Source organism: Nicotiana attenuata, chromosome 8 (genome assembly GCF_001879085.1).
Source record: "Nicotiana attenuata strain UT chromosome 8, NIATTr2, whole genome shotgun sequence".
NCBI lineage: Eukaryota > Viridiplantae > Streptophyta > Magnoliopsida > Solanales > Solanaceae > Nicotiana > Nicotiana attenuata.
Window position 1 is genome coordinate 45908114 of NC_031996.1, and position 16019 is coordinate 45924132.

The 16019-nt window shown below is 39.2% G+C and overlaps 1 protein-coding gene across 1 annotated transcript; it reads left to right on the top strand.

The window, feature by feature from the left end:
• Positions 2879-3385, top strand: LOC109231728. The gene has a single exon (XM_019397365.1). The coding sequence runs from the start codon at positions 2879-2881 to the stop codon at positions 3383-3385; it is 507 nt and encodes a 168-aa protein (XP_019252910.1).

The following is a 16019-nucleotide window of genomic DNA, read 5'->3' on the forward strand; positions in this document are numbered from 1 at the left end:
CGAAGAAGGCTTTTAAAGCCTGGGCAGAATGTTTTTATAGCCCTTGTCTGCGACTTTTGGTCTATTTTCCCCATTGTTGAGCAATTTTTGGAGCTTTTGTGAAGGATTTGAAGAGGGAATCGAAGGGAATCACTTGGAGGTAAGATTTTTGAACTCAATACTCGATTCTTGTGTGAATTCCACCTAATTAATCATGGAATTAAGCCTAAAATTTAAGAGCTAGGGCTTGGAAATTGGAAACCAAACATTTGGGATTTGAAGGGCCATTTATGGATGGATTTTGATGTTCTTGCTATGTATGAACTCGTGGGGAGATAAGGAATTCGTTTATGTGAAAATTTTTGAATTCCGAGACGTGGGCCCGGGGGCCGGGTTTGAGCAATTTCGGGATTTTGATGCTAAATTGGATATTTCGAGTGGGCTTCGTTCCCTTAGCATATTTTCATGATTATGCACTGATTGTGGCTAGGTTTGGAGAATCCGGAGGTCGATTCGCGTGGGCGAGGCATTGTGGGCTAGAGTTTGGACCGGGTTGAGGTAAGAAATGATTGTAAATACGGTCCTGAGGTTTTGAAACCCCGGATTACACATTGTGGTGTTACTTTGAGGTGGCGCACACGCTAGATGACGAGCGTGGAGTTGTGCACCGTTGGGGATTGTGACTTGGTCCGTCTCGTACGACTGTTAAGTCGCGTATTTGATTTGAAACCTTCCATGTTCCAGAGATTGATATTATATTTTGGGTTGTATGCCACGTTTGGGGCCTTGTGCCGATCTATTGAGACCCTTAGGGGCATTTTTACTATTTTTCCTCACTCTATTTGTTTTGAAAGCATATCCTCAGTCATGTGTTACCTGTTTATTGTTTAAATCTGGCTTTATCACTTTATTTCTTAAAAAATGTGAAAACTATTTGGGTTGAGTTCCCTGTTTTACTGATGGTCCGAGTGATCGTGAGGTTGATGGTTGAGATAGAGCGAGAGTCTGATTGTGAGGTTAATGACTGAGAGAGGCCGAGGGCCTGGTTATGAGGATTATATATCTATGGATCGGGCTGCACACCGCAGCAATATATTTATATATACGTATGTGGATCGGGTTGCACCCCGCAGCGATATGTTGGATCGGGCTGCACGCCGCAGTGATATAGCGCTTGGGCTGTAGGAGCCCCTCCGGAGTCTGTACACCCCCAGTGAGCGCAGTCGACTATATATATGGATCGAGCTGCACGCTGCAGCGATGTATGGATCGGGTTGCACGCCGAAGCGGTTACTATATGGTACCTATTGAGCGTGAGTGCTGAGTGTGAGCGCTGATTGGTAGGAGTTGAGTCACAAGTGACTAAGAGGCTAGCCCGAGGGGCGATAGATATATACATGCACATGAATGATGTTTGCCTGAGGGGCCTGATTATGAACTTATTGATTTTCACCGCTCTTTAGAGTGAGTTTCTATCGAATATGTTGATTTAATGACAGTTTTCACTCATCTTTATACTGAGCTTCTGTCGAAAATGTTAGATAAATGTTTTTAACAACTTTCATTTAACCTGGGGTTTATGAGATGTTCAGAACTTAATCACTGATTTGGCTTTTTTTTTGTTATTTCCACTGAGATTTTCTTGTTAGGAGGTGTTTATGACTCCTGTTTTGCCCGAGGGGCTGTTTGCGAACTATGTTTTGCCCGAGGGGCCGATTATGGTTTTCAGCTCTTTTATTAAAAATGGTATTGAACCCCTACTGAATCTGTCGGAAGGCATTTTAAATGATTTTTACCAAAAGTTGGATTTTAAAGGAGGCGATTGACTCGTATTTTGAATTAGCAGCCTGTGTGCTTATTGAGTTTAACATAAATGTGGATTCATTGTTTCCTACAGCTCAGTCTTTATTTACTCTTATTACTTACTGGGTTGGAGTACTCACATTACTCCCTGCACTTCGTGTGCAGATTCAGGTATTTCGGAACCCGGTAGCGGGTGTTGGTTGCTCAGACGCGGAGTCATCAGAGTTAGCAAGGTGGTTGCACGACGTTCGCAGCACCGCTTCCTTCTTCTCATTTTCATTTTTGTACTTAGTACATTTTTTACTGTTTTGTGTATTCAGACCTTGGTAGATGCTCATGACTAGTGACACTCTGATGTCGGGCTTTGTAATTATTCCGTATTTTTCTTTTAAATGTTCATTATGAGATTAACGGTTTATTAATGGTATAAAAACCACTTTTAATGGAAAATGGTTGACTTGGGAAATTGTATCGGCTGGCCTTGTCTTCACGAGAGGCGCCATCACGACCGGGTCCGGTTTGGGGTCGTGACAAAAAAGTCAAAATTTAAGATGGTTCTTATATTCTGTTGACGGAGCTTTTGCCGATGGAGTATTTGATTATTTTCCTTCTGATGATCTAAAGCGTACAAGAGATTTTGATGAAGTTGGCATAGAAGACTCGGTTGGTTAAGTTGGTTGGTTTGGACCAGTACTGCCTCAACTAAATTATTGGGCCAATAGACTACTTATGCTTTGGGCCTACAATTATATGTGTATCTGAGTAAAACGAAGAAATAAGAAGATAAGAGCTATTTTGTACAGAATATTCTAGATAGTCTGTTGAGTAGGATAATATACAGCATTCATTCTTTGTCTCATTTATACCGAGTCTGTTAGAGACCTTTGTCATTTTATTTAGTCCTTTGTGTATATAATAGGACACATACAGTGTAATACAAGACAGAGAAATACAGAAATCATAGGGGATTCTTCTGAAAAAATTCATTTATCTTCATGGTATCAGAGCAGGTGCTCTAAATATCCAGATCTGATTTCTCCATTTTGAGTCATCTATTTTCCTTTTCCAGCTCTTCTTTATTTGTTTCTCACTTACAATGACACACACTACAGAAACTCCTCTTCCAGCTAGTGGAACCTTAACCGGAAATGTCACTGTTGTAGTTTCAAATTTGGTTGATGGAGCTCATACTTACTTCCTCAACTCATCAGATTCACCTGGAATGAATCTCATCAATGTCAGTTTTGATGGAACAAGTTATGGAAATTGGAGGAGGGGTGTATTAATCTCTCTTTCTGCTAAGAACAAACTAGGTTTCAATAATGGAACTTGTCAAAAACCAATTGAAGACTCACCTTTGTTTGACCAGTGGAGAAGGTGCAATGACATGGTCATTGCTTGGCTATTGAACTCCTTGAGCAAAGACATAGCTGAGAGTGTGATTTACTCTCAGACTGTTGTTGAAGAACTTTGGGGTGAGTTGGAAGAAAGGTATGGGCAAGTTGATGGTGCAAAGCTTTTCCAACTACAGAGGGAACTCAACAATATTTCCCAGGGAACAAATGATATGGCAACTTACTTTACCAGACTCAAAAGGATTTGAGATCAAATAAAGGTCCTCAATACCTTCATGACTTGCTGTTGTGAATGCAAATATGAGGCTAACTCACAATCACAAGATGAATGAAGACCAAAAGTTCATTCAATTTTTAATGGGATTAAATGAGAGTTATTCTGGTGTGAGGGCAAACATACTCATGATGAAGCCCCTTCCCACTACTTCCCAAGCTTATTCAATCATCTTGCATGAAGAGTCACAAGGGGAGGGAAATCAGAACAGTAGCAATGAACCAAGGAGAAGTAATATGTTTTGCTCATACTGTAAGAAACCTGGACATCAAAAGGAAAAATGCTACAAACTTGTTGGTTATCCACAGTCTTTTAAGTTTACTAAGCCAGAGATAAACTATGGGAGTGCCCAAGTTAATATTGCAGCTATTGAGGAAAGTAAAGGACCAGGAAATGGAGTTGTTTCTGGTGATGTTATACCAAGTCTGATGAACTCACAAGGTTTTACTAAAGAGCAGTGTGAACAACTGATACATATGATTCAATTTGTCCAGGGTGGAGGTTCTAATGCTTCAGGTTCTGATGCTAATGCTAGTGCCAACTTTGTGAGTAAATGTTATGCTTTTCACACCTTTATATCCTGTTTTACTGCCTTTTCAACATCTAAGTTTTGGATAATAGATTCTGGTGCCTCTCAACATATGACTCATGATAAAGCTCTCTTAAACAACTTTAAGGAACTTTCTGTACCCATTCAAGTTACTCTACCAAATTCTTACAGAGTTAAAGTCACTAGTTTAGGGAGTGTAGCTTTATCACCTGATCTTGAGCTACAAAATGTTCTTTATGTTCCCAGTTTCAAGCATAAACTCTTATCTGTTTACCAATTATGTAAGCAGCTTAATTGTGATGTATTTTTTACTAAAATCAAATGTTTTGTACATGCCCCTTCTCTGAATAGGCAAGTGGTATTTCGCGAAGCTATTGCTGGTCTCTATGTGCTGGAAGATGTTTCAACTCAGTCTAGGGTGTCAAATTCTGTTTCTGTTCCTCTTAAGTCTATGTCAAATTCTGTTTCTATTCCTGTTAAGTCTATGTTTTCATTCCCTAAAAATCATGTTAAGACTTGTAGTGCTGTTAATTCAGAGTCACCTGTTCAATCTTGTACTCCAGTTTCTGAATTTGTTCAAGCGTCTGTAAATGAATCTTTTCCATCTAATGAAAGTCCAAATATCAATGAAGTTGTAGTTTCTGATTCTATGAGTTCTAACAAACTTTGGCATTTAATATTGGGACATTTGCCTTATCATGCAATGAAGAATATAAAAAATATCTCTTTCATCTTCAGATAAGCAATCTTTTCCATGTGATATTTGCCCAATGGCAAGACAATCCAAGTTGCCTTTTCCAACAAGTTCAATTACTACCAAAGAATGTTTTGAGTTATTAGACATGGATACTTGGGGTCCTACAATGTTCCAACTTACAAGGGAGAAAGATATTTTCTCACAATTGCAGATGATTTTTCAAGGGCAACTTGGGCCTATCTGCTATCCACAAAGTCTAATGCTTTTCCCACTCTTATATCCTTTTTAACTCTTATAGAGAGGCAGTTTTCAGCTAAGTAAAAATTATTAGATCAGACAATGCGTATGAGTTAGGAAAAGGCTCAATTCCTTTAGATTTCTTTACTTCAAAAGGAATAATTCACCATACTTCTTGCATTTCCACCCCACAACAAAATGGGGTAGTTGAAAGAAAACATAAGTGTCGCGCCCCATTTTTCCTTCACCGGGGAAGTCCGGGTTTCGACATTCATGGGGGGAACAACTCTTTTCCTTTTGGGAATTGGGTGTTTGAAAGAGTCGCCACATAACGGATTAAGGTGTGTTGGGGCACCTAGAGAAATTAACTCATGTGACCAGTTTGCATTACTAGAGATTAGGGTAAGAGCTCGAAATAACCTCGAGGGGAAGGTGTTAGCTACCCCTCGCGGTCCACAACGGTAGGTCCCGGCCGAACTATGTGAATTAGTCAATTAACAAGTAAGCAGTCTCAGCACATATTTGCAAATAAAGGTAGTTTACACATTCTAAATACATATATGATCAAGGAGGTTTAGACAGTTTAAACACATATATGTAAAGGAAAAGAAGTTTAGAAAGTTTCAACACATGTGAATTGGGAAAGGGAAGTCCTAATATGATTTGCCTATAGGATCAATCTGTGCAATGCCAGATAATCCTCCTCAACTAGAGGGGCTACACGTGACATTAGCGCGCAGGTCATCATATCCTTTACTACCCATTACCCTCCCCTTAGTGGTTATAAGCGAGTTTAATTAATGAACTCTAAGAATGCTTTATCCATCCATTCCTAGCGGTCCCAGAGGAGTTTAGGACCTCTAGACTTAGGTAGTTCTAGACAATCCTAAGGTGTTTAAAAGGCAAAAGTCTAGGCGGGAACAAATAACACATAGGACTGTCAATTAAGGAAGCAGATAAAAGGCTCATATTTACCTCCACATATACATAGGCAAATAAGTAGCACGTCTCAAACAATTGATTTTAATGAAATTCAGAAAACCTAGGAACATGATATCTAGATGAACATTACAGAACAGAACATACAGCGTTTGTTTTAAGGGAAGTGGCAGAATCCTAACCAGTTTGCCTACTGGTTTTATAGCCTGTTAAGCCTGGACAATTTCACACATAAACAGAACCTGATTTCACAATCTAACGGCCTGAGGCTTGCCTAGGCGTGTATAGGCAGTCATAATCTAGGAACCACTTTAAACAATTTGAAGTCATTTTATCTCTATAGGCATGTTGATCTAAGTGATGAATATATAGTAGGTGATTTTATACTGATTCATACCAGAATATGGTACCTATGTGTGGGGTCTGTTTTAACCTACTTATGTTAGCGACATGTTTCAAAACAGATATACATGCAGTCCTAAAACAGGATCTCTAATGTACATGGAGAAGGTTATTTTTATTTTAAACAGTATTAGTAACCTAATGGCAGGATTTCTAAGTGATAGCGACTTATGCAGAATCAGAAGTGAAATGATGAACTATATAACATGTGATATGCAGAAGCAGTAAATATGATTGTCCTAAGTCAAGATATCTAATGCATGAATTTTGCATGATTTAATGCGAGTAAGCATAGCAATCCTAAATCATGATATCTAATGCGTCATACAAACCTAAAACATGATTTCTACAGCGACTCATCACAATGTAAAATCTAAAGCATGGTTTCCACCTAGTTTACCCCACAGAATCATATAGCTACCCTCCCTTTTTCACTAGTTACCCCAATATCTATTTACAAAGAGTTATTACAGACCAGGATTGCATAAATTACATAAATAAAATATAAATTAGACTATAGGGAGCCTGATGCAGGCCCAAAATAAACCTGGGAGTACTAGGCCTTCAGTGTAGGCTCAAATGCCAAGAACCTCATAGCCAATGAATGTCCAGGTGTGTCAGAGTTCCCTAGGGATCTCAAGGATCCCGGGCAGTGCTCACACCAAGACCAATTCTCAAATGGGGATTGATTATGTGCAGTACGGAAGGGCCAGCCCTGATATGCCAGAGTTCAGAGGGATCTCAAGGATCCCTAAGCAGTACACATACTAGAGGGGCAGAACTTAATAATCTAAGAGTAAAGTGAGAGTGCTTGACACAGTTTGAAAGATTTAGGGAAAACAGCATAAAGATGACTCTAAGAGTAAAAAGGTTTTCTGAAATAGAAACTAGTTTGGTAGTGAGAAAACAGTTTGAGAAGAGTACCAAAATATATTTTTTTTGAAAAAACAGCAAACAATCAATTGGTCATAAAACATCCAGATTCAGAAACACTCAATAAACAGATCTCACACAGGGATAAAGGGATTGGGGAGACATAAGAGTCATATTTGGGGGTACATGGATATGGTATAGAGGAAACATACAGACAACAACTGCATAAAACACTTAGGGTCTTAGAGACTTAGCAGGTTAGTCATGAATAGTAAACAGTTAAGACATAGATCACAGATGTAATATAGAAAGTAGGACATGTCTTGAACAGGATTAAATATACAGGCTGGGTCAATCACATACATCAAATAACCAACATGATCACACAGTTAGGGATTAAACAGATATTCACAAATAGGCTGGTTAAGTATCAGATAACTAGGTGAAGTGTAGACATGCTAATCATACATTGAACAGGACAGAATTTAGACATGCTAAGCAAAGAAGTAAACAGGAAGACAGGTTGAATTCATAGTCAATGAACTAGTGCAGGAATGAAACACATAGGGTTTAGGTTTCAAAAATTTAACTAGAGACATACCAGTTGAAGAAAAGAGTGCAGAATATAAAGCAGGTGTAGTTCCAATATCTAGCCTTGGCTTTCAGCCGGTTAGACAAAGAGTTATCACAAGTAGCAGAGAAAGAAAAAAGAGTTTGAGTGTGAGTGTGTGTTCTTTTAACTTGTGTTTGTGTGTTAAGAAGTTAAATAAGAGAGTTTATATAGTAGTTCAAGAGTAGAGCAAATAAGGTAAAGGAATCAATAGTCAGTAATTAAGGGATCACAGAATCAATCACACAAAGAGGTTCATCACAGTCTTCGCCTTAATTAAGGGCAATTAGCCAACGGTAATGACAGGAACTAATTAAGGCAAGAGGTTCAAATCATGCTAAATAAAGGAGTACAGAATCAGAGGTCTAATTAAGGAAAGGAGTTCAAATCAAACCAAATAAAGAACTTCGGAATAAAATAATTAGGGGTTTAATTAAGGGAAGAATCATGTAAAGGAATCAGTAAATAGAAACAGGCAAGACTTAGGAGTACAGATTCTTAACAGAGCAAATCAATCAACCAGATTAACAATAATTCTGGAAAGAATATATCGATTCCCATAAATAAAGTAGACTAAGTAAAACTTTATAAACATAGAGAAGTTAACTGGAAAATTGATTCAAAAACCCTAATAGAGATTAGTTAGGGAAAAAATCACAGAGCAATGCATTGACAAAGGAAAATCGTGTAGGTCAAAGATACAAAGTGAATCAATACAACTGGTAACATTGAAAACTCAGAATTGAAGCAAAAAAAATCAGAAAATCAGAGTTTCACATAAATTGACTAGGGTTTAAGCAACCTTTGCGTAAATCAGTCAAGAACACTAAAGGATAATTGATTAAACATTTAAAAATCAGAAAGACCTTGAGAAAATGACTTATAATTAACCCTAGTTTAGGAAAAAAAGGGGAAATCAGTTGAAAATCAAAAAACTTTCAAGGAAAACATGTGAAAAATTAGGGTTTTTAGAAAGTGCCATAGAGACGAGAACATATGCTTAGAAAACCATGGATTTGTAGCAAAATAAGAAAGGTTTCTTACTCATGGTCGAGCAAACGACCTGAAACAGGCAAAGATATCAAAGGTGCAAACCAGACCGCCTAGGTCCCTTGAGATCTTCTTAAGGATTTAGGAAACTGATGAACCATGGCAAGTAGGAGGCCAGTAGAGGCTTGAGACGACGAAGAAACATCATCAAACGGAGGGCTAAGCCGGTGATGGCGCCTGAGAATTGGGGTTTAGGTCTTAGAGAGAACGGAGAGGAGAGGATTCGAGGGCGACTGTATGGAGAAAAAGATTTAGGGTTAGGGGTCATTAGGAATAAAAAAAAGGAAATGAGGAACGATGGTCGTTGATCTCTATGATCAACGGACAGGATTAGAGTGGTTTGAGGCCGGGTAGAGGTCTCTAGGTTTGGGCTAGGGTGGATTTGGGCCTAGTCTTAGTGGGTTAGGTCCAAAAATTAGAGAAATTAAAAGGCTATTTGTTAAATACCCAAATAATTGATAAAAAATATTTTATAAAAATAATTAACAATGAGAAAAAAATAATTTTCATGCACAAAGGTGCTTTAAAATAAATATTCAATATCTTAAAAATATAAGGGACCAATTTCTGGTAAAATCATGCAGTGATGTGTACGTGGGCTATAATTACAAAATCAATGCAATTATAACCAACAGGTATAAAATCTGGCCATTTGTGAAATAAATGGAACTTAATATGGCTATAAATAGCAAAATTAAATCAATAAAATGTTATAGAGCTTGTGATGCAATTTTGTAATCATTTATATAAATAAAACACTATTATGAAAAAATATCAATTGATGCTAATGCATAGCTTTGAAAGTATATATGCATTTTAAAATATTATAGGAAAAAATTGGGCATCAACAATAAGCACTTACTAGAGACTTGTAGAGCTGTTTTATTTCAGTCTCATTTGCCTAAGAAATACTGGGGTGACTGCTTATTAACAACAACATATTTAATTAATAGATTTCCTTCAAGAGTTTTGAACAATAAGTCCCCTTATCAGATTTTATCTGTAAAGGTCCCAGATTATTCCCGTTTAAGGCCTTTTGGTTGTTTGTGTTTCACTTCAACTTTATCTAGGAATTGTGATAAATTACAATCTAGAGCTATTCTTGGAGTCTTTTTGGGTTATCCTTTTGCAAAAATGGGATATAAGATTTTGAATCTTCAAGCAAATCAAGTGTTTGTATCCAGGGATGTCAAGTTTTTTGAATCCAGTTTTCCTTTTTCCTATTCCACTCCAATGTCAAAGTTATTCCCAGCTAGTTTCCCTATCTCTAATGAAATCTTACCAATCTTTTCTTCTATCTCAAGAATCTGTTTCACCTAATTTAATGACACCAGTTTTGACTTCCTTGTCTTCTCCTAATGCTAGAGCTTCAGGATCTCCCATCGGTACTTTGTCTACACTAGAGTTGATTCACATCCAGCAGAAGGGCTACACAGATCAACTAGAGAACATAATGCACCTATGTATTTATCTGATTATATATGTGATGCTGCTTACTCTATGTTTTCACCAAATCCTCCTCTAAACCCTTTTTGCTCTTATTCCTTTTCTGCTCTTTCACAAACAAATCAACACTTAGTTAATACCATATGTCAAATATCTGAACCAAATTCTTACCGAGAAGCAGCACTTCATCCTGGTTGGCAAACAGCTATGGCAAGGGAACTCGATGCACTAAAATCTAACAACATTGCGATGTTCTTCCACTACCTTTGGCATTACCCTGCAAATGGGTATACAAAGTTAAAGTCAAATCTCATGGAAATTTGGAGAGATTAAAAGCAAGATTAGTGATAAGAGGGGATACACAAATAGAGGGAATAGACTATACGGAAACTTTTTCACCAATGGTGAAAATGACGTCTGTCAGGTGTATATTAACTGTTGCAGTTAAGAAGAGATGGAGAATATACCAATTTGACGTCAATAACGACTTTCTTCACGGTGATTTGGACGAAGAGGTGTTCATGAAATTTCCACCAGGAATTGATCCTCCGAGTCCAACACATGTATGTCGTCTTCGTTAACCCCTTTACATACTCAAACAGGCCTCCCGCCAATGGTATGCTCGTCTTTCCTCCGCATTGGGTTCCGGAGGTTTTACTTCATCAATCAACAATTATTATTTATTTTTCAAGTCTTCTAGGACTTTGACGACTATATTGGCAGTCTATGTCGACAATATTCTCCTGACAGGAAATGATCGAGCAGAAATCTGTTAAGTAAAGTCTTGTCTTGACTCTGAATTTAGAATCAAGGACCTAGGAGAGGCAAATTATTTCTTAGGAATGGAAATTTTGCACGAACCTGGAGGTATTATTATCACTCAAAGGAAGTTTACACTTGACCTTCTTTCTGAATTTGATTCTTTACGTTCACGGACAGTATCCACTCCACTTGATCCGAATATTAAGCTCACAGTAGATTCAGGAGATCTCTTGCCAGACCCAATAATTTATCGGAGACTTTTGTGGAAATTAAACTTCCTCACACACTCGACCTGATATGTCGTTTGATGTACAAACTTTGAGTCAATATATACATTCTCCGAGATCTGGCCACTTTCAGGCAGCTTTGCACACACTCCGATATGTTCGAAATAATCCAAGTTTGGGTCTTTTCTTCTCTTCTGACCCTTCTTTTCAAATTTTAGGCTTTTATGGCGCAGATTGGGCGTCCTGTTCGGATACTCGGCAATCCGCGAGTGGAGTCTTCTTATGTCTGGGCAATTGCCCTATCTCTTGGAAATCGAAGAAACAACAGGTGATCTCTCTATCTCTCTCTTCGGCGGAAGCTGCATATCGATCTATTCGCCGTCTTGTTGTAGAACTTTCCTGGGTTGTGCGACTTCTTTCCGATCTCTCTGTATATCCTTCCCTTCCGATTTTCGTCCGCTATGGAAATCAAGCGGCAATTCACATAGCAAAAAACCCAATTATTCACGAACGAACAAAACATATTGAAATAGATTGTCATTTTGTTCGTGAAAATTTGTTGGATGGCCTTATTTCCCTATGGTTTGTTCCATCTTCTTCCCAAATCGCCGACATATTCACAAAAGGATTGGCGGGGCCTCTTCATCGGAATATTTTTGGCAAGTTAGGAGTCGATCTCCGGACTCCCACTTGAGGGGAGTGTTGACGGAGCTTTTGCCGGCGGAGTATTTGATTATTTTCCTTCTGATGATCTAAAGCGTACAAGTGATTTTGATGAAGTTGGCATAGAAGATTGGGCTGGTTAAATTGATTGGTTTGGACCAGTACTGCCTCAACTAAATTATGGGGCCAACAGACTGCTTATGCTTTGGGCCTACAACTATATGTGTATCTGAGTAAAGAGAAGAAATAAGAAGATAAGAGCTATTTTGTACAGAATATTCTAGATAGTATGCTGATGTTACATCTCGCGGTTTCATACGTTAAAGTTTCGTCTTCAGTTAATCGACGTAGACTCGGGGATGAGATTTTCTTGAGATTATAAGCATTAGGCTATTTCAAACACATGATGAGTAAATTCGTAAAGCAAAGAAGGTAAGCAAATAAAATAAAATGAGTTTCGTTGAAGGTTGTCGATTTGGGACGAAATACGGGCCGAGCGATAATACCCGATATTTATGGACTAGTACCATACAAGGAACCATATGAACGTGATAGTACGATGTATAAAGTATATTTAAAATGAGTAGAATTTAAAGTAATTTGAGATAATTCTTAATTATGCAGGTAATTGGTTAATTACCGGGTAACGGGACATTACCTAATTACCTAATAAGTGAATAAAGATTAAAAAAATCCAACCCCACGTGGCAGCAAGCCACTAACAAATAGATGACTCTTGGTCACATTAGATTAGGTGGCAACCTAATTTCAAGACAAGCCATGTGATTAAAAAAGCTACAAGTCTTTTAATACCAAAAATGCTTATCTTCCAACATTTTTGAAAGAATAGAAATATTTATCTTCCGACATTGTGAAAGAATAGAAAGGCTCTACGTAAGGCAATCTAAAAGCTACAATCAGAAGTGAAAGTTAGCAAATCTTATAAGTTTTCAACGTGACTACAACCAAAAATTCCTACAAATCCTTATACACCCTACAATCAGAAGTGAAAGTTAGCAAATCTTTAACGTGACTTCTTGCAACCAAAAAATTCAACGAGAATTATTGGAACCGTAGCAATGTAAAATTTTGCGGTTCTAAAGGAGTATGGTGCACTCTTTTCCAAGAATATTATACGGATTTTCCCCTACTCCAGGTATGTTAAGGCTATCCCTCTTTCTTTTTGGCATGTTCCAAATAATACTAATGAAACGAGCAAAATACGCAACTTTCGTAAATGACTCTATTCATAGAAATACTAGGGGTGTCTATATTCTTGATTCCCCATGTGAATTATTACTATATCTTCTATTCATGGATCTCAAAAAAATACGTATTTGATAAAATTTATTCGAAATGCATCTTAATTTTTATGGCATTCCGAGAAAAACCTTATTAATGTATTTCTTATGCATTTATACATGTATATTGACGTATGAAGATGGCGTTATATACGCGTATATATGTATATTATATGGGAAAAGGTTACGGCGTTATATGCGCACCACCACCTGGTCAGTTGGTATATGTTGATGATTTTGCCCACAATGACCGAGATGATATGATGGGATACCCTCAGAGGCTTGATGATGTTACTTACACCTATACCTATGCATGACACGACAATTACACGCACGTGCATGATATTATAACTGTTTCAGGATTTGCAAAGTTATTTAGACTTATAGGCGGAGTTCCTTATTCCATATTTCATCTATGTCTCTTATGTACTGATTTCCATGCCTTAAATACTCAGTACATTATCCGTACTGACGCCCTATTTTTCGGGGCCTGCGTTTCATGCCCGTAGGTGCAGGTAGGCAAGTTGATGGTCCCCCTGCTTAGGATCCTTAATCAGCAAGAGTTGGCGTGCTCCACTTGATCCATAACTGCTTTTGATTTTGGTACGATATGCTATTATACATATATGGGTATGACGTGGCCCAGTCCCGTCCTTGTACAACTGTATTTTCTATTAGAGGTATGTAGACAATCATGTACAGTTGGATAGTAGGTGGCCTTGTCGTCTTCCAGTTTTGGGCATAGTTGTTTATAGCAGCCTTGCCAGCTCGCCCACTGTATTCCGTATATAGATGTACATATGTCTTTTGGATAGGTTTACCTCACGTATGTTATTCATGTTTATATCTTAAATGCATGCTTAAAATGTTCGACGTGTAATCCGGGCATCCGTCGCGGCCCATCGGTTTGGGTCGTGACAGCTGAGTATTATAATATACAACTTGTTTGACTCAAAAGTTGTTTAACACTTTTTAAGCAAATCAATCAACATAGATGAAGGAGTAAATCATAGTCAACCATAATTAATACTGGATCAAAGAACAGAATCAAAAAGATAGAAGAGTCAATTGAAATGACACTTGGGAGGTTTTATTGATTATAGAAATTCGGCCTGCCTCTCCTTGGAGAGGTTCAGGAGATTACAATCAAATTCTTTCTCCCCCCCCCCCCCTTCTCGGAGGCGGAATCTCTCTCTTTATAAGATTGTCTGATCTCTCTTTCATGGAGTTCCCCTCTGTTTTTGGATCCTCCTCCCCCATTAAGGGGTTCTTCTGCCCTCTATTTATAGCCTAGAACTTCTCGTGCTTATCATATTTCATTCGGGCCGGGTCGGGGAGGTGACCTCCCTCATGGGGAGGCCTCGACCTCGACGCTCATGTCGTAAATAGCAGCGTTTAGATGAAGTCGAGTTCGTTGATTACTACTGCAGGGTGGTCGGGACGGGATCATTGCTGCTGTGGTTGTGTGGTCAGATTCTGACCAACACAGTTAGTCCTTCCATTCGTCGGGGTCGTATCTTACCGACCTCGGCGGAAGGATAATGTTTGTGACGTTTTGTGACGTAATCGTGGAGGGAGTTAGATTTGCGTCTCTTTGGTCGCGTTATGAGTTTCGAAACTGCCCGGAGGCGTCTTTCTAATACTCTTATGTCGTCACGACAATTTTGATACCGAAGAGCCGATTGATAAACGAAATGTAGCTTTGTACAAGCGGTCACAGTGGCGCACGTTCCCGAAAAGCTGAATCGTTTCATGCCCGGCCAGGTTCTGGCGGCGACCGTTGGTTTTTTGTGCCCTGGAGAATTTGTGTCCTATAAATTGAAGGGGTTTGTTACTCGTTTCTCACACTTTATCGCTCATCTTCGAGAGAATTCCCAGAATATCTCCCTTTCTATTAGTTTGAGCTCTTCTTGACTCCTTTGCTCGCAGCAATCTTTAGCTTTCTCGCTTCTTCCTCAAAGTTCCTCCCTCCTCTCTTTGCGAGTTAAAGATGACAGGAACTCCTTCTCACGATAATATTCCGACTATCTCTCTGGCGGCCGGGGACCCTGCTTCGGCAGACGGAGACGTAGACCCGATGGAGTGCAAAGATGTTCCTTCAGTAGAGGAAATTTTATCCCGCCCGGGGAAGGCAGTGGTGGATTTCAGCACCGATGGTAGTGCGGAGCAGGTAAATATTCCTCCCTTTATAGGGGAGATCGGAATAGCGAATCTAAGGGCACGATGGGGTATTCCTGGTTATGTCGAGATGGTACCGGCAAAGAGAGAAGATAGGGTCCAGATTGACCGTCCCGGGTTCTGCTCGTTCTATGCTTACCCCTTCCTAGTGGGGTACACACTTCCGCTTCCAATGTTGGTGGTCGACTTCTGTCGCTATTATGAGGTGTGTCCCGCCCAACTCTCTCCTTACCTGTACAAGCTGTTCCTCATGTTTATCAAGTACGCCGAGCTAGCGGGTCGGGAGGTCACTCTGAGACACGTGCTCAGCTTGTTCGCTCCCCAAAAGATTCGCGGCACTATGATCCACGCGCGTCCCCGAGGGTCGAAAGGTTTAGTGGTCAAGATGGACGACAGGACCAATCGTCATTTTTTTGATAACTTTTTCTATGTGCGGACTGAGCACCTTGTAGCGGATCCAATTGGGTTTTCAGAAGTGTGGAATTTTGCCCGTAAGTCTTCGTCCTTGACTAGTGGAGTGCCCACTTTGGCCTCGCTTTCTTCATATCTCATGTTGTAAATATTGATCTATTTCGATGCTTTGCAGCCGAGAAGTTGCCCCCGCCTCCTCTGGAGGGGATCCGAGAATGGGTCGAGGCCATTCGTTCCCCATACAGCGGGAGTTTGCACATGG